The following is a 17,963-nucleotide window of genomic DNA, read 5'->3' as shown; positions in this document are numbered from 1 at the left end:
GTGATGAGGGCATGAGTGACTGTGAGCAATGAGTCCCGGTCCAGGTAGGGCCGCAACTTACTTACTTACTTACTTACTTACTTACTTACTTACTTACTTACTTACTTACTTACTTACTTACTTACTTACTTACTTACTTACTTACTTACTTATTTATTTATTTATTTGAGGGGTTTTTTTAAATGCCGCCCTTCTCCTTAGATTCAGGGCAGCTTACAACATGTTAGCAATAGCACTTTTTAACAGAACCAGCATATTGCCCCCACAATCCGGGTCCTCATTTTACCCACCTCGGAAGGAGGGAAGGCTGAGTCCACCTTGAGCTGGTGATGAGATTTGAACTTGTGACCTACAGATCTACAGTCATCTTCAGTTGCCTGCAGTACAGCACTCTACCTGCTGCGCCACCCCGGTTTTGTAGTTGTAAATTGTGGTAGCAACTTAATTTCTTATTATTGTTCAGCTGTTCAGCTAAGACTCCCTTAGGAGAAGTGTTGGTATGTCTCGGTATAGCTAGGGTATGAGACCTGCGACATACACCAAGCAGAGAATTTTAACAGAGCGTGGGTGTGTGATAAAGCCAAAGAAACAAAGACACAGACTTAGTTATGCTTAATAAGTACTATTTACATATAGACAAAAGATGTAAACATTCCATAAAAAGCACTAAGCAAATACAAGCTGATAAGCACTAAGCAAATACAATAACATACGCACTAAGCAAAATACACTCCCCCCCATCCAGGCAAAGTAAAAGTGACAGAGCAGAAATGAGTGTCACAGCGTCATTTGAGGGAAGGAGGACTGGCGCCCTCTTATGACGAACCAGCCTAGAATATTCAACAGTTAAAGTGATAGTACAAGTTTATAGTGGCAATCCCTAACAAACATGTACCCTTTACTAACAAGAAGGAACCATAGAAACTGTTAAAATGCGGTTTTACAGTGTGTCCTAAGACAAAAACCTTACCTGTAGTTAAAAATAATCAAAAGCAGAAATTTTAAAGCCAGGAAAATGAGAAAGGACACTCATAACACCTCGTGTGCCCAATTACACTTGGCCAATATATTCTATTCTATTCTATTCTATTGATTCAAGAGGAGAGTCCCCCCAGCCAAAGACGCCTTTCTCATGATTATTCCTCCTGGATTTCTCGCTCACCTTTGTTCTTAATGTCCTCTATGGCACCACAGGAGTCCGTGCAGCTGGAGTGGCATCTTCCTAGCCCAGAGCCCATCACCGTTCCTTACCTAAGTCCTCTCGTTGTCTGGAAAGAGCTTGAGAGCTTATTGGAAAACGAAGGAGATCACGTCATCACCGTGGCAGAGTTTGTGGACCATCATCCCATCATCTTCTGGAACCTGGTGTGGTATTTCCGGCGGCTGGACTTACCCAGTAGCTTGCCTGGATTGATCCTCTCCTCTGAACACTGCAATAAAAATTCCAAGGTATGGAGAACAAAACATCAGGCTAATTGTAAGCATCGATTTTGTTTGGGGAATCTAATAGATAATTTGTGGTCGTTATTCATTTCAAAAACTATGGGAGAAAGGGTGGCAGAATCTGGGGACGGAGTGAAAAGGGGAATCAGCCTGTAATCCATGCACGGTCACAAGAAAACCAATTCTAACTCCCCTTGAGTTGACCCTTATCTGACTTTAACCTGCAGCTATCCCTGAATTGAGAAGATTCCTGTTCATAGACTTTTAGCAATAAATTAGTTCAATTGAATCTTTGTGTGTGAACCTGGTCTTTCACACCTTATTTTACCTAAACTGGGTGCTTTGTCTCATGCATGCAATTTTTAATCTTCCTATAGAATACTTTACAATCATGTTAAAGGGCAGGCAGTCCTCAATTTGCGACCACAACTGACCTCAAAAATGATGTTGCTGAGACAGTTGTTGAGTGAATTTTGCCCCATTTTGTGGCCCTTTTTTGCCACAGTTGTTAAGTTAGTAGTACAGATCCAGCATCCTCATTGACTGCTGGTCAGAAGATCACAAAAGGGGAACATAGGACGCATACCCTGTTTCCCCGAAAATAAGTCACCCCCGAAAGTAAGACATAGGAGAGGTTTCATAGAATTGCCTAATATAAGGCATCCCCTGAAAGTAAGACATAGGAGACCTTTCGTTTCGCAACATTCCTGAACAGAACATATCACTGCTGTCCATAAATTGCATCCTCAAACGCTGCATTGATTAGTTTCAAAACACATCCAATAGGCATCCAACATGCGGCTGCGTGTTTGGATGCATTTTTGCTGCAGCAGGATACAGGATACAATTAATTGAAAAAAAAGAAGACATATCCTGAAAGTAAGACGTAGCACATCTTTGGGAGCAAAAATTAATATAAGATGCTGTCTCATTTTCGGGAAAACACGGTAGATATTGCAACTGTTATTAATACAGTTGCCAAGCTGTCGATTCTTGATTATGTAACCATGGGGATGCTACCCCAGTCGTAAGTATGAAAAACAGTCATAAGTCATTTTTAGTGCCATTGTAACTTTGAATAATCACTAAATGAACTGTTGTAAGATTATCTGTACCGAAGCATTCATTTTTGCTATAGTCTGGAATTTCAAGTGCTTCTTCTCATCCCGATCTAATTTCATTTTCCCTCCCCACATTTCCTATTCCTTATGACTTAGTTTTTGGGTGACGCTGCCTTATTTTCTTTTATAATTGTACTCAAAAATATTTTGCATTCCCCCTCTCTACAGATACCCAGAAACTGTATCTTGGAGAACAGCAAGCATGTTTTGATTCAGATGTTGTGGGACAATATGAAACTGCACAAAGATCTAGGACAGCCTCTCTATATTCTGTGGAATGCCCAGAGTAAGTTTTATTTATTTATTTGGATTTATCTGCTGCCCAACTCCAATAGGACTCTGGGTGGCTTAAAGCAGCTTACCAACAATATAACAAAAAGAGCAATAAATACAAAAGCAATATAAAATCCATTCTATCCCTAAAAAGCCATATATATATATTGTTTGATTTGATTTGATTTGATTTGATTTGATTTGATCTGTATGCCGCCCTTCTCCGCAGACTATATACAGTGGTACCTCTACCTAAGAACGCCTCTACTTAAGAACTTTTCGAGATGAGAACCGGGTGTTCAACATTTTTTTGCCTCTACTTAAGAACAATTTTCTACTTAAGAACCCGAGCCCGGAAAAATTTCCCAGGAAATTTGAGAGCGGTACAAAGGCCCGGCCAGTTTCCTGCCATTCCCCCTGGGTTTCTCTCTCTGGCACAGTGTATGGGAGGTGTGTGGCACCTTGCCACCTCAGAGTCCCTGGTTTGTTTGTTTTTTAAGCCTTAAAGTTTTGGATTTTTTTTATTCCCCTCACCACACCTTCTTCCTTTGGCAGAGACTCTCCTCCTCCTCTTCTTCCTCCTTCTCCTCCCACCCAAATTCCAAACTTTTATTTCTTTCCTAATGGGTTTGCATGCATTATTTGCTTTTACATTGATTCCTATGGGAAAAATGGCTTCTACTTACAAACCTTTCTACTTAAGAACCTGGTCACGGAACGAATTAAGTTCTTAAGTAGAGGTACCACTGTACTCACTCATTCATAGTCCCACGCCTGCCAGAAAAGCCAAGTCTTGTCAGCTTTTCTGAATCCCGGCCGGGTGGGGATAATCCGAATCTCCAGAGGCAGTTGGTTCCAAAGCAACAGAGCTACCACAGCTGCCTCCCTGAAGCCCCACCAGCCGACATTGTTTGGCGGATGGGACCTGGAGAAGGCCAACTCTCTGGGCCCTTATTAGTTGTAGGGAAGTAAGTTACCGGTATTCTTGACCATTTTATGGGGAAAGATTTCCCACCATGTCAAAAGCCGGAACAGATAAGCATTAAGAGCAGCGGTCCCCAAAGTACGGCCCGTGGGCCATGTGCGGCCCACTGAGGCCATTTATCCAGCCCGCCAGTGAGTGACAAAAGCACAGGGAAAAGAGAGAGAGAAAGGAAGAAAAGGAAAAGAGAGGGAGGGAAGGAGGAGAGGAAGGAAGGAGGGAAGGAAGGAAGAATGAAATGAATGGAGGGACAGAGGAAGGAAGGACTGTTTTTGGGGGGGAGGTAATTTTTTAAAAAATTTCTCTCAACATACATTCAAACAACACAGTGTACCATCTAATTTTCCATGAATGAAATGCAGTATTTTGTTAGTAACTAATATCAATCATCAAAAAAGTTGCAAAGGTTTTTTTTTCTAGTTTTGTCATCCAGTTACATTCATTTTCTTTTAATTAAATTCCCTCCTTAATGTTTCTTCAAAAAGTGCAACACCAATTATATTTCTAACTTATTAACCATTATGCCAAAGTGCTTCCTTCTTTCTTTATACATTTTTCATAAGCCAAGAAAACCTTGTATAGCCAGATGTCAACAAAAGAAAATTAAAAACAAAACATAAACATATATGAATTTCAGACTTCTTCCCCCCTCCTCTAAATAGTACATTCCCATTTTGGTTTTTATGTTAAAATAAGGTGTGTGCATAGGAATTTGTTCATAGTTTTTTTAAATAGTCCGGCCCTCCAACAGTCCAAGGGACAGTGAACTGGCCCCCTGTGTAAAAAGTTTGGGGACCCCTGATTAAGAGTTTGATCACGCCATTCTTGTCTTACAGGTCAAAACCGTACCCTTGTCTTTGAGAGTGAGTGTTGTGTTATGTCTTGCTGTTGCTGAGAAATTATTTATCTCCTTGTTGTGCGTGTGTGTGTGTGTATATGTGTATATTTTATGTGGTTGCTTTTCAACTTACAGCAAAGCATCCTGCCTAGACACACATTCCACCCGCCAGCTATTTTGTGTCCTAGTTTTGAGATAGTTTTTTCTTTGAGATATACCTTAGGAATTCTTGCAGTAATTTGGAGGTGACTTCCTGGAGCTTCCTCCCTTTTCTGACCTGGCCTTCAATATTCCTTAGCTTACAATTCATACGTCTTTCTTATGGCTGGCTGTTTCCTGTCGTACTTCATTTGTGGACCCCAGCTTCACAAAATTGCCTTGATACCATATTCTTTTATCTTTTATTCTTTTATAAATATTCTTATATATAAAACCATCTGGCAATCTTGGGGTTTTTTCCTTCTTGTTGTTCTTGTTCACTGTACTTTCTAAATTTCTTTCTCCAGCTCAGAAATACCCGGTGGTTCGTTTACTGCAAAAGGATGACAGTTTCTTTAACCAGGAGCTCTTAAGGAGCATGGTCAAGAGTATTAAGATGAACGATGTCTACGGACCAATGAGCCAGATCCTAGAGAGGCTGAACAAAGGACCACAGATCAAAAGGCAGAGGTAAGTTTAATAGGAAAGTGAACACAAGAACAAGGGGACACAATCTGAAGTTAGTTGGGGGTAAGATCAAAAGCAACATGAGAAAATATTATTTCACTGAAAGAGTAGTAGATCCTTGGAACAAACTTCCAGCAGATGTGGTAGATAAATCCACAGTAACTGAATTTAAACATGCCTGGGATAAACATATATCCATCCTAAGATAAAATACAGAAAATAGTATAAGGGCAGACTAGATGGACCATGAGGTCTTTTTCTGCCGTCAGACTTCTATGTTTCTATGTTTCTAAGACCAAAGTCTGAAAATCTGTTGTTTTTTTTAAAAAAATAATTAATTAATTATTTATTTGTTTGTTTGTTTGTTTATTTATTTATTTATTAGATTTGTATGCCGATTAATCGGCATACAAATCTAATAAGTGAACGAATGAATGAATGAATGAATGAATGAATGAATGAATGAATGAATGAATGGTGCTCCATCTGTGGAGGTTTTCAAAACGAGACTAGATAGCCATATGTCTGGAGTGGTATAAAGCAGTGATGAGTGAACCTATGGCACACGTGACACAGATGGCACGCAGAGCCATGTCCGAGGGCACATGAGGCGTTGCCGAATGTCAGCTCCAGCGCATATGTGTATGTTGACCAGCTGATTTTTGACCTTCTTTTCGGCTGTTTTCACTCTCCCCAGGCTTCAGGAAAGCCTCCTGAACCGTGGAGACGGCGAAAAACGGCCCAACTAGAATTTTGGAAGACAATTCTACAGCACCCAGAAAACTTAGTCAGGTGTCATTGATATACAACCACAATGGAACACCAGATTTTTGCTGCTAAATGAGAAATTTTTTAAGCGAGCTTCGCTCCATTTGTCAGTTATTAAATGAGTTCCTGCAATTCCTGGGGGAATTGAGACATCTCCCCCGGGCCTATACAGTTTATGCATGGTATGTTTGTGTCCATGTTTGTTTTTAATAATGGGTTTTTTAGTGTTTTTTAAAATTATTAGATTTGTTGTACATTGTTTTATTGTTGCTGTGAGCCGCCCCGAGTCTACGGAGAGGGGTGGCATCCAAATCTAATGAATGAATGAATGAATGAATGAATGAATGAATGAATGAATGAATGAATGAATGAATGAATGAAAGAATGAATGAATGAATGAATGAATGAATAAATAAATAAATAAATAAATAAATAGCTCATTGTTAAATTAGTAACACGGTTGTTAGGTAAATCTGGCTTCCCTCATTGTCTTTATTTTATTTATGTTATTTTAGGAAATTTGTATTGCCACCTATTCGCCCATGGTGACTCAAGGCACCTTACAGGAATATAAAGACCATATATAAAACAATAAAAGTAATAAAAGAGAATAATCACATAATAAACTAATATAATAACCCTCCACCCCGGGGACAATACATCACACTTTGCTTGTCAGATGGTCACAAAATGTGATCAAGTGACTCCCGAGACACTTGACCGCCATTAAGATGAACCAATCGCCAAGCTTGTCAGAATTTTGATAATGTGACCACGAGGGTCATAGTTGTACAAAACGATCATAAGTAGCTTTTTTCGAATGGTCATTAAATGAACGGTTGTAAGTTGAGAACTCCCTGTACTTTGTGTTATGTGTCTAACAGGTCGAACACCTTGGACAAGAGGAATAGAATGGAAATGAAATTACAGTGATCCCCCGATTATCGCGAGGGTTCCGTTCCAAGACCCCTCGCAATAATCGATATTTTGGGATGTAGTGGTGCGGAAGTAAAAACACCATCTGCGCATGCACGCCCCTTTTTCCATGGCCGCACATGCGCAGAAACGGGGAAACCCCATCTTCGGCTCCTCGCTGCTGCCGCGCTGCGGAGCAGATCAGCTGTTGGGCGGCCGAAGGAACCTTCCCTAGGTCTTCCCCGCCGCCCAGGCAAAGGGGAAACCCCAAGATCGCTTGCCCGTTCGGCCGCCCGCCCGGCTGCTCGCTTGCCGTTTGCCCGTTCGGCCGCCCGCCCGGCTGCTCGCTTGCCGCTTGCCCGTTCGGCCACCCGCCCGCCCGCCCGGCTGCTCGCTTGCCGCTCGAGAGCAAGAGGGGGAGAGATAGAGAAAGAGAGAGAAGGAAAGAAAGAGATGAGAGAGGGAGGAAGAGAGTGTGAGAGAGGAAGAAGCAAGAGAGAGAAAGAGAGAGAGAAAGAAAGATGAGAAAGGAAGGGAGTGACGTCATCGGGTGGAAAAATCGCGATATAGCGTTTCGCAATGATCGAGATCGCGAAACTCGGGGGATCACTGTATTTTGTTAAAAATCAACAGTATCTTACTGATGTTGGGGGGGGGGAAACCCTCAAATTATTTGCAGCACAGTATCTTAATACTAATACCCAATCTGGTATAGCGGATTTAAAGCAGTGACTGAAAGATAAAGCTTTCTCATTTTGTTTTGTTTTATTTCAGGAGTCTTTATAGAGAGATACTATTTCTCTCTCTCGTTGCTCTCGGAAGAGATAATATCGATATAGGTAAGCTGCCATTGATGTTCTTCTAAGTCTGCATTAAATGTTTACTGCAAGCTATTGCTTCTGAGCTTGGAAAACATATTTGTGTTTGAAAAGTATACAGTCCTCTTAATATGACACACAGGTATTTCATCCTTTCTGTTCTCCAAAATAAGGAATAGATTTGAGCCAATGACGGGGGAAGTCTGGTTTCAGAAAATCAGGTAGAGAAGCTTGTGTAAAGTTGACTGAGTTTGCTTCTCTGCGCAAAAATACTTTCCCCAGAAAATAATCTACAATTGCAAACTCTGGCTTTTTTTTTTGTTTTTTGATAGAGGGAGAAAATTTTCCCATTTTCCCAGCCTTGATGCTGTTTCAGGCTGAATTAACATCTCTTTCCAGCGATGGTTATTATCTCAAATATGCCATCCTAGTTCCAGCCTGAAGGGTAGCTAAGGTTAATTGCTAGGGAGAAAAGCTTTCCAGCATTGCTTGAAAATATGCTACTTTTCAAATCGATCCATTACTGGTCGTGGGCCACTTCTTTTCAGCGCTGTCATAACGTTGGATGGTTGTAAAAGGAATGGTCATAAGTCAGAGACTTCCTGTGCTGCCTGCAAATAAGCCTCACAAGAAGAAGAGGACTTTAAAACATGAGTTTTTAAACTACACATCTTCTTATATATTTTTGACTAGGTATGTTTTTGTGTGTGGCTAGATTTATATATATATATATATATATATATATATATATATATATATATATATATATATATATATATATATATATATTATATATATTATATATATATATATATATAATATATATATATATTTATATTTATATATATATATATATATATATATATATATATATATATATATATATATATATATAGGTGTGGGTGTGCCTTTATGTGTGTATACATTTATCTATCTCTCACACACACATACACACATTTGTCATCTCAATCTCTATCACCTATCTCTTCCATTTGTGTCTCTATTTCTAACCTATTTATTTATTTCTGTTTATCAGCTATCTGTTATCATTTATTATCTATCTACCTGGTTCTCTCATTTTCTTTCTCTCTCTCTGTATACATATATACATACAACATACGTTCAAATCCCAGTGAGAAGGTATGGCTAATTAGAACAATTAATCAGTGGAACAGCTTGCCTTCAGAAGTTGTGAATGGTCCAACACTGGAGGTTTTTGAGGAGATGTTGGATAACCATTTGTCTGAAGTAGTGTAGGGTTTCCTGCCTAAGGAAACTGCCTCCCTTCCAACGCTGTTGCTGTTGCTGTATATATATATATATACACAGTGTTCCCTCGATTTTCACGGGTTCAAACTTCGCGAATCGCCTATACCACGGTTTTTCAAAAAATATTAATTAAAAAATACTTCGCAGGTTTTTTTCTATACCACGGTTTTTCCCACCCGATGACATCATACATCATCGCAAAACTAATAATTTTTGCAAATAAATAACAAAAAAAATAATTATTGTTAATAAATAATTATGTTTATAAATATCAGGATTACTAAGTGTCTTATTCAATGGTGAATACCAATAATAATGGTGAGTAAATTGTTGTTAAGGGAATGGGAAATGGTAATTTAGGGGTTTAAAGTGCTAAGGGATGGCTTTTGATACTGTCCATAGCCAAAAATGGTATATTTACTTCCGCATATATACTTCGCGGAAATTCGACTTTCGCAGGCAGTCTCGGAACGCATCCCCGGCGAAAATCGAGGGAACACTGTAATTACCTATTTAATCTGCCTGCCTGCCTACCTAACCCCACGCTACGGATATTTTCTTCCTCTCCCTCCAGATGCTTTCGACAGAGAATACAAGATGGCTTACGATCGTCTCACCACAAATCAGGTCAAGAACACCCACAACTGTGATCGGCCCCCTAGCACCGGCGTGATGGAGTGTCGAAAGACATTTGGGGAGCCGTATCTTTAGAGGGAACCAAGGCGCATCACGAGGTGCTTTGTGGGTGAACAACAACAGCTGCCACAGACTCTCTTCCTCCGCTGAGAAAAAGGGGCCTTTGTCTACAGGGGCAATTCCTGCAGGAAACACAATCCTGGGATTACGGAAGATCCCTGGGCTCCAGCGGGGGTCTCTCTCTCTCTCCCCCTCTCTCTGTCTCCATCTTGACGCAGAGACAAGCCACATGGCTTAGAACCCGGAGCGTTTTGTGGCAGAAAAGGGCAAATCAGGGTGGAGCAGAAACATTCTGGGAAAGGGAACATGCATCAAATAAGCTTTGGAAATAAACTCTTTGCCGAGAAGGTGCGAAAAGTTACAGAAAGCTGGCCGAGAGTTATATTCTAACAGATTTTAAATTATTTATAGCAAGTTCATATTTTTTTAACTTTTTAAATTCCAAGAGTGAACCGAGGGACTTTGTTGCCTAAACAATACTTTTCAGAATATTGTTGTGTATAGCAACAGGTGTGGTGTCCGTCCCCCGTCCCCCCCCCCCTTTTTTTCTAAAGAAACGCTTCTTTCATTTTTGCTTTAAAAAAAAAAATGTAATACAGAACTTTCAGTACTCTATCTCCTGTTCTGCAAAATCTATATTTACCTAGCTCATTTTAGCTGACAAGTATTGCTGGCTGAGTCATAGGAAGCTTTCAGAAGTCAATTCGATTTGTCACACTTTGAATGTTTGAAGTTGATATTTCTCCAATATTTTTCTGTTAAAAAATTCTGACTATCAGAAGCTATCGCAAATCATCACAAAGAACAGTTTAAAGAGGGCTGGAGAGGACAGTGCATGCTTCTCCTTATAGGTAGTCCTTGACTTACGACCACAGTTGAGACCAGCATTCCCATTGCTAAGTGAAGCAATTGTTTAAGTGGGTCGCACTTGATGTTACAACCTTTTGTCCACGTTGTTAAGCAAATCACTGCCACTGCTATGTCAGTTGTTAAATTAATCTAGCTTTTCCCACTGACTTTGCATGTCATAAACCAGCTGGAGAGGTCAGAGGTAGTGATCATACGATCCCAGGACATTGCAAACACCGTACATTTTTTTAGCACTGTTGTAACTTTGGACCGTCGCTTAAAGGAACAGTTGTAAGTCAAGGACTATCTGTATATTCAAGCGAGGAGCGGAGAGTTTGGAAGGCTGCAAATACTCAGTATTGCGCCTTTTTTCTTTCTGTTTCTTGTGTCCATGCTTCTTGATTTTCCTAGGAACCAGAGGATTTGGCCTCCCATATTCCAAGGTGGCATATTGATGGAGAATTAGATGTGTGTCTGCCAGAGGTGTGCAGTGCTTCAAATTCAGATCCTGTGCACTGCCAAAGATGCTTTGCAGGGCTTAGGAAAGATGGGAATAGCATCTAGAAGCGACCATGTCTTCCCTGTGTTGGGCACAAGGGATCCTTGAAATATGACATGGTTGATTTCAGGAGTTGCAGGCGGGGGCTCCGTTCGCAGGATTTAGCAATCCCTCCCTCCACATCTCCAAAACATTATTCTTATGGTTTCATCTTTCTGATTATCCAATTCAGGAGTCTTCAAACTAATAATAATAATAATTTATTAGATTTGTATGCCGCCCCTCTCCGAAGACTCGGGTCGGCTCACAACAATAATAAAAGGCAATATAACAGTAGAACAAATCTAATATTAAAAGAAAAAGATATATAAACTCCAAACTTGACAACATTAAGACTTGTGGAGTTCAACTCCCAGAATTCCCCAACCAGCATAAGCTGGCTGGGCAATTCTGGGAGTTACAACTCCACAAATATTAAATTTGCCAGGTTTGGAGACCTCAGATCTAATATAAAGGCAGATTTTATCAGATTCAAGTCCCTACGAATAACGAAGGGATGAAGATGTATACTTAATCCAGGAAAAAAAATAGTTTTATAAAAATTTGAAGTCATAGAGTGACTCCGTGGACACAGATCCACTAGTTTCCTTTTCAACAAGATGAAAACGTTATGTCCTCTTCCCTTTTCCCACGGTTATTTTTGAGTTTGCATACTTGCCAAGAGGCCGGGATTTCTAACTGATCCCCCAAATATAGTACAATAGATGCTAATTTAGCTTCTTCTTTTTTTAAGGTCATCTCTCTGCTGTCCCACTACATCTTAATTTATTTATTATTTAGATTTGTATGCCGCCCCTCTCCGAGTGGTACCTCATGATACGAACTTAATTGGTTCCAGGAGGAGGTTCGTAAGGTGAAAAGTTTGTAAGATGAAGCAATGTTTCCCATAGGAATCAATGTAAAAGCAAATAATGCGTGCAAATCCTTCAGGAAAATCCCAAACTTTAGAAGGGAGGCGAACAGAGGGCAGGGAGGAGCAGCTAAAGGGGGCAGGTGGAAGAAGCAAGGCTAGGCTAAAGGGTGAGTGGGAAGGAAGAAAGGCAAGGGGGGCGCCTCTCCCTTTTCTCTCTTCAAAAGACACTCTTTCAGTGCCTGCAAACACGCTGTTCTCCTAGTTATTTAAATGCAGTCTTTCCCCCCTCCAAGCCGCCCCTCCCTTTTCTTTCTTCAAAAGACACCCTTTCAGTGCCTGCAAACACGCTGTTCTCCTAGTTATTTAAATGCAGTCTTTTCCCCCTCCAAGCCGCCCCTCCCTTTTCTTTCTTCAAAAGACACTCTTTCAGTGCCTGCAAACAAGCTGTTCTCCTAGTTATTTAAATGCAGTCTTTTCCCCCTCCAAGCCGCCCCTCCCTTTTCTTTCTTCAAAAGACACTCTTTCAGTGCCTGCAAACACGCTGTTCTCCTAGTTATTTAAATGCAGTCTTTTCCCCCTCCAAGCCGCCCCTCCCTTTTCTTTCTTCAAAAGACACTCTTTCAGTGCCTGCAAACAAGCTGTTCTCCTAGTTATTTAAATGCAGTCTTTTCCCCCTCCAAGCCGCCCCTCCCTTTTCTTTCTTCAAAAGACACTCTTTCAGTGCCTGCAAACAAGCTGTTCTCCTAGTTATTTAAATGCAGTCTTTTCCCCCTCCAAGCCGCCCCTCCCTTTTCTTTCTTCAAAAGACACTCTTTCAGTGCCTGCAAACAAGCTGTTCTCCTAGTTATTTAAATGCAGTCTTTTCCCCCTCCAAGCCGCCCCTCCCTTTTCTTTCTTCAAAAAAGGGGGGGGGGAAGAAACCCCTTCATCCCAGCAGCAGCGGCTTGGGTTCGTAAGGTGAAAATAGTTCGGAAGAAGAGGCAAAAAAATCTTAAACACCGGGTTTGTATCTTGAAAAGTTCGTTAGAAGAGGCGTTCGTAAGATGAGGTACCACTGTAATTTAATTATTTTGATTCCATCAGTTCCCTTTGCTTTTGAAGGTTTTAAACAGCGTTTGTCCATCTATTTAGAGCACATCAAACTCATGGCCTCTGGGCCATGAACACTTCACATGCTGGCCATGCTCACTTCCGGGGGGGGGGGCAGTCCCAATACGTCACGTAACGACATGAGTTTGACACCCCTGATTTAAAGAAACTTAAATTGGGAAATATATTACGGAAAACTATAAGAATTCTAAGGGACAATGGAGCTAGATTTTTCTTCTTGCAAGTCTCCTGTCAATTTCCCTGGTGAACCAGACTTTTTCTACAGTTGAGCATCCAACTTTTATTTATCGTTGAATTTTTAGACGGTCTTCTCTAGGAATTGTACGTTAAAGCTGGATATCTTAAATCTCCAAACTCGCTTACTGCCAGTGATTTAGCAATGTTTGGGATATGTGTCTGTTCATTTCCCTGTACAGTTCCTAAGTTATTGTATTTCCTGAGGAAACAAATGTAAGCACCTACAGCAGTGATGACGAAGCTTTTTTCCCTCGGGTGTTGAAAGAGCGTGTATGCGCATTATCGCACATACACGGGTGCTCACGCCCATAATTCAATGTCTGGGGAGGGTGAAAACAGCTTCCCCCATCCCCCAAAGGCTCTCTGGAGGCAGGAAGTGACCTGTTTCCCAACTTCCGGTGGGCCCAGTAGGCTTCTGTTTCATCCTCCCCAGGCTCCAGAGGCTTCCCTGGAGCCAGGGGGAGGGTAAAAAAACCCTTATTCATCCCCCCCGTAGGCTCTCTGGAAGCCAAAACACCCTCCCAGAGCCTCTGTGTGAGCCAAAAATCAGCTGGCTGAACACACATAAACATTGGAGCTGAGCTAGGGCAACGGCTCATGTGCCAATGGATATGGCTCTGCATGCCACCTGTGGCGCCCGTGCCACGGGTTCGCCATCACTGGCCTACAGTATTACATTTGTGCACTGCCTGCAGGTCATCCTTGTTTAGTGACCACAGTTGGGACCATTTGGTCGTTAAGTGAAGCAGAAAAAAGAAAACCCACCATGTGCTTATGATCTGACGTCCACCTTCCTTTGCTTTACCAATCTATGAAAGTAGGAATTGCTCATATAGCTGCTGTTGTAACTATGGATGGCCATTAAATAAGGCAGTTGCTAATAGAGGACTCTCTTAGAAGGTGCCAGCTTCCAAACTCCTATGAAAGCCACTATTTTATAGTATTTTACAGCCATGATGGAAGGAAGGTTCGGCTTCTTCCTGAGCTGTAATTGAGGGATTAAGAGAAGCACTAGCCAGACTCAATGTAGACGTGCTTCCTGATCAGGAATATTTGCTTGGAGTTTTGCTTCAGCCAAGAGATCTGTATAATGACGGGGGGGAAATATACAGATAGTCCTCGACTTACAACCACAACAGGATTTCTGTTGCTGAAAAATGTATTAAAGTGAGCTTTGTCCCATTTTAAGACATTTCTTGCCACATTTGTTATGTGAATCACTGCCGTTGTTAAGAACATTTTTCCATTGGTTTTGCTTGTCAGAAGGTCGCAAACGACCCCGGGACGTCAACCATCATAAATATGAACCAGTTGTCAAGCATCCAAATGTAAATCACATGTGACCATGGGGATGCTGCAAGGGTCATAAGTGTGAAAAATGGTCCCAAGTCATTTTTTTCAGTGCCGTTGTAACTTCGAGCAGTCACCAAATGAAGTGTTGTAAGTCGAGGACTACCCTGTAGTCTCGTTCTAATTAAAGCACTTCCTGCCAGCTCCTCTTTAGGTGTGGTTGAATCAAAGTGCAGCAAAAATACCATGCTGCTACTAAAAAAAGAGCCCATCATTCAGTTTAAGTAGGAGTTACAGCAGAGGTCTTCAAACCTGGCAACTTTAAGACTTCTCAACTCTATTCTGGGAGTTGAAGTCCGCACGTCTTAAAATTGCCAGGTTTGGGGACCCCTGAGTTACAGAGTCTTTCACAGCCACCCAGTTTGGCAGTTCATGGACAGCCAGAGTAACTAACAGAGAGGGGTTAAATCATATAAAACCAGAAATATCACTAGAAGCTAAAATCAAAAGGCTAGGTCCGAATTATTTTGGCCGTGTCATACGTGTGAATTCATTGCAGAAGGCAACGATGCCAGGAATGGGTTAGTGGAACAAAAAGACGGGGCAAAGAAGGAACTCGCTGCATTGATCAAATCAAATCTGATGCAAAGTCCAACAATTTGAGTCCAACAATTTGAAAGAAGCTGTGCTTGATAGGGTAGCATGGAGAAGACTTGCCTATAAAGTCACCAACATTCGGACATAAATGGTTATGTCTTCCATATCTGCCACACAGAAGAGGGGGTCAAACTATTTTCCAAGGTACCTGGAGGCCAGACAAGGAATAATGGATGGAAACTGAACAAGGGGTGATTCAACCTAGAAATGAGAGGGAATTTTTTGACAATGAGAGCAATCAATCAATGAAACAGAAGTTGCCTTCAGAAGTTGTGGGAGCTTCATCAATGAAGGCTTTCAAGAAGAGATTGGACTGCTATTTGTCAGAAATGGTGTAGGGTCGCCTGCTTGGGCAGGAGGTTGGACTAGATGACCTACAAGGTCCCTTCCAACTCTGTTATTCTATTAAACCATTTAATGATCTACATATCCATTGCATCAAGTTCAGGAAGTAGAACCTTACCTTGACCGTATCTGTTTGATTCAACAATACAGGTAATCCTAGGCTTCCAACCAGAGTTGAGCCCAAATTTTATCTTCCTTCCTAATTCAGTTTATACTCATTTTGGAGAAGAAAGACAATTCTGGGGCCTCCGGTGACCAAACCATGAAATTCTGCCTCGTTTTATATATTCCCTTAAAAAGCAACCCAAGACTTTTTATTACTATTAGTTTTAAAAAGAGGGGACGAAAATGTGGTGTTCCCTTCTCTGAGCATCCTGATTTATCCTAATATTTTGGAACAGTTTTGTATTTCCACTCATCATGAAACCAGTTTCCCTTTTGTTTGTTTCAGGGTATTAGAGAGAACAAAATGTTTGTAAAATTCTGTAATGTATAAATAGGGCTTTATCAAGAATCTGATAAAGTGATTTATCTTAGCAACTTAGCATTTCAATAGAAAATAATTTTACTCCCAAAGACAGAAATGGAGACTAATTACATTGTAAATGTGTATATAAAACAAAAAGAAAAAAAGAAAATTGGTGGGTTTCCAGAAAGTAGTTTTGTCTCTCAAAAATATGATCTCACTGGAATTTCAAAACAGACATTTTATTAACTTGCAAAAGAGCACTTTCACAAAGGAATGGTTGTAGATTTGTACATATGAACTGTTTACATTTTGTTTACCAAAAAAAGGACATCAGTTCAAGTGTTTATTTTTGGTTTCAATTTGTAGGTCAATTTTGAGGTGTATATTTCAATCTTCACAATGGGAAAACATATTTTTTTCCCTCAAATGTCATAGAGAGGGAAAAAAAGACTTTGAAGTTTTACAAAGACTCAATAAAGAAAAGTTGAAAAAAAGGTGCTTGTCAGTATTTTTTGTTATCAAGTGGATGTACTTGTTATGTCTTTACACTTATTTTCAGTCTTCATAAGGTTTTCTTATTGAGAGCGGATAGAATGGAATGGAACAGAATAGAATAGAATTCTTTGTTGGCCAAGTGTGATTAGACACACAAGGAATTTGTCTTTGGTGCAGATGCTCTCATAAAAGATACATTTGTCAAGAATCATGAGGTATAACACGTAATGGTTGTCATAGGAAATAATCAGGAAATAATATTAATATACACTAAGGATACAGACAACAAGTTACCGTCATAAGTACCTGGAGGAAGATATGGGTGATAGAAAAGATTAGAACACTGATAGTAATAGTAATGCAGCCTTAGTGAATAGTTTGACAGTGGTGAGGGAATTATTTGTTTAGCAGAGTGATGGCGTTTGGGGAAAAACTATTCTTGTGTCTAGTTGTCTTGTTGTGCAGTGCTCTGTTGCGACGTTTTGAGTCGAAATAATTTATGTCCAGGATGTAACAGAAATTACCTGCTGTCTTCAATTGCTATTTTTTTTCATTTTCTGCTTTATATTTCTAGCACAAACTACAGTGTCAGCCCTGCAAGGTAGACCAGACCAAGGCTGACTTCAATTATTACAGACTCTAACTACACTGTACTGTATATAAGTAACAGAACCTTGTGTCTTCCCTTCTATATATCTCAAGGGCCAACTTGAGTCTCTCCTACATACTACGCCCCTTCCCAGGGCTTAAGGTTCTGCACATGTTTTTGTAATGCCTTCTGAACAGAAGCAGTTCTCAACTTACAACCATTAGTTTTTAGGTGAAGGTTTACTTATCCAGATATGTCTGACTTTACAGATCGGTGCTCATCTGTTTCCTTGCCGAGGGAACCAACATTGTTCAAAGACTTTTCTGTAGTTGTGTGGCCAACATGGCTACACGCTAAGGTGCACCGAACAGTGTTATCTTCCCACCAAAGTGGTACCTATTTATCTAATCAGGTTTACATGCTTTCAAACTGCTAGGTGGGCAGGAGCTGGGGTGAGTAACAAGAGCTCATCCCATCACACCACGCTCCGGTCTTGAACCTGAGCTGTAAGGTGACAACCTCAGCATTTTTAACTGCTGAATCATCGCGGCCCCCTTAACCACTTTGCGTCATTCAATGTTATGAAGGTACTGAGAAAAGTGGTTTGCAAGCCGGTCCTTGCACTTGATCAAACTTGATCAAACTTCAGGCCCTTGGCAACTCGCGTGCATTTAGGATGGTTTTCTTAGCAATATTAGTTAGACAGTTTATTGTCATTGCA

At 40.7% G+C, this 17,963-nt stretch overlaps 1 protein-coding gene across 4 annotated transcripts in view; it reads left to right on the top strand.

Annotated features, from left to right (window-relative positions):
• DENND4A (DENN domain containing 4A) overlaps positions 1-10,404 on the top strand; it is a 128,883-nt gene extending 118,479 nt beyond the window's left edge. For all 4 annotated transcript variants that reach the window (XM_070762668.1, XM_070762667.1, XM_070762665.1 and 1 more), the window contains 5 exons: positions 1,195-1,449; positions 2,733-2,850; positions 5,164-5,326; positions 7,781-7,845; positions 9,668-10,404. In XM_070762668.1, coding sequence (XP_070618769.1) covers positions 1,195-1,449; positions 2,733-2,850; positions 5,164-5,326; positions 7,781-7,845; positions 9,668-9,804 — 738 coding nt within the window. In that variant the 3' untranslated portion in view covers positions 9,805-10,404. The remainder of the gene's footprint in view (positions 1-1,194; positions 1,450-2,732; positions 2,851-5,163; positions 5,327-7,780; positions 7,846-9,667) is intronic.
• Positions 10,405-17,963: the final 7,559 nt, after the last annotated feature.

Source organism: Erythrolamprus reginae, chromosome 10 (assembly GCF_031021105.1).
Source record: "Erythrolamprus reginae isolate rEryReg1 chromosome 10, rEryReg1.hap1, whole genome shotgun sequence".
NCBI lineage: Eukaryota > Metazoa > Chordata > Lepidosauria > Squamata > Dipsadidae > Erythrolamprus > Erythrolamprus reginae.
This window is presented reverse-complemented; position numbering and strand designations above follow the sequence as displayed.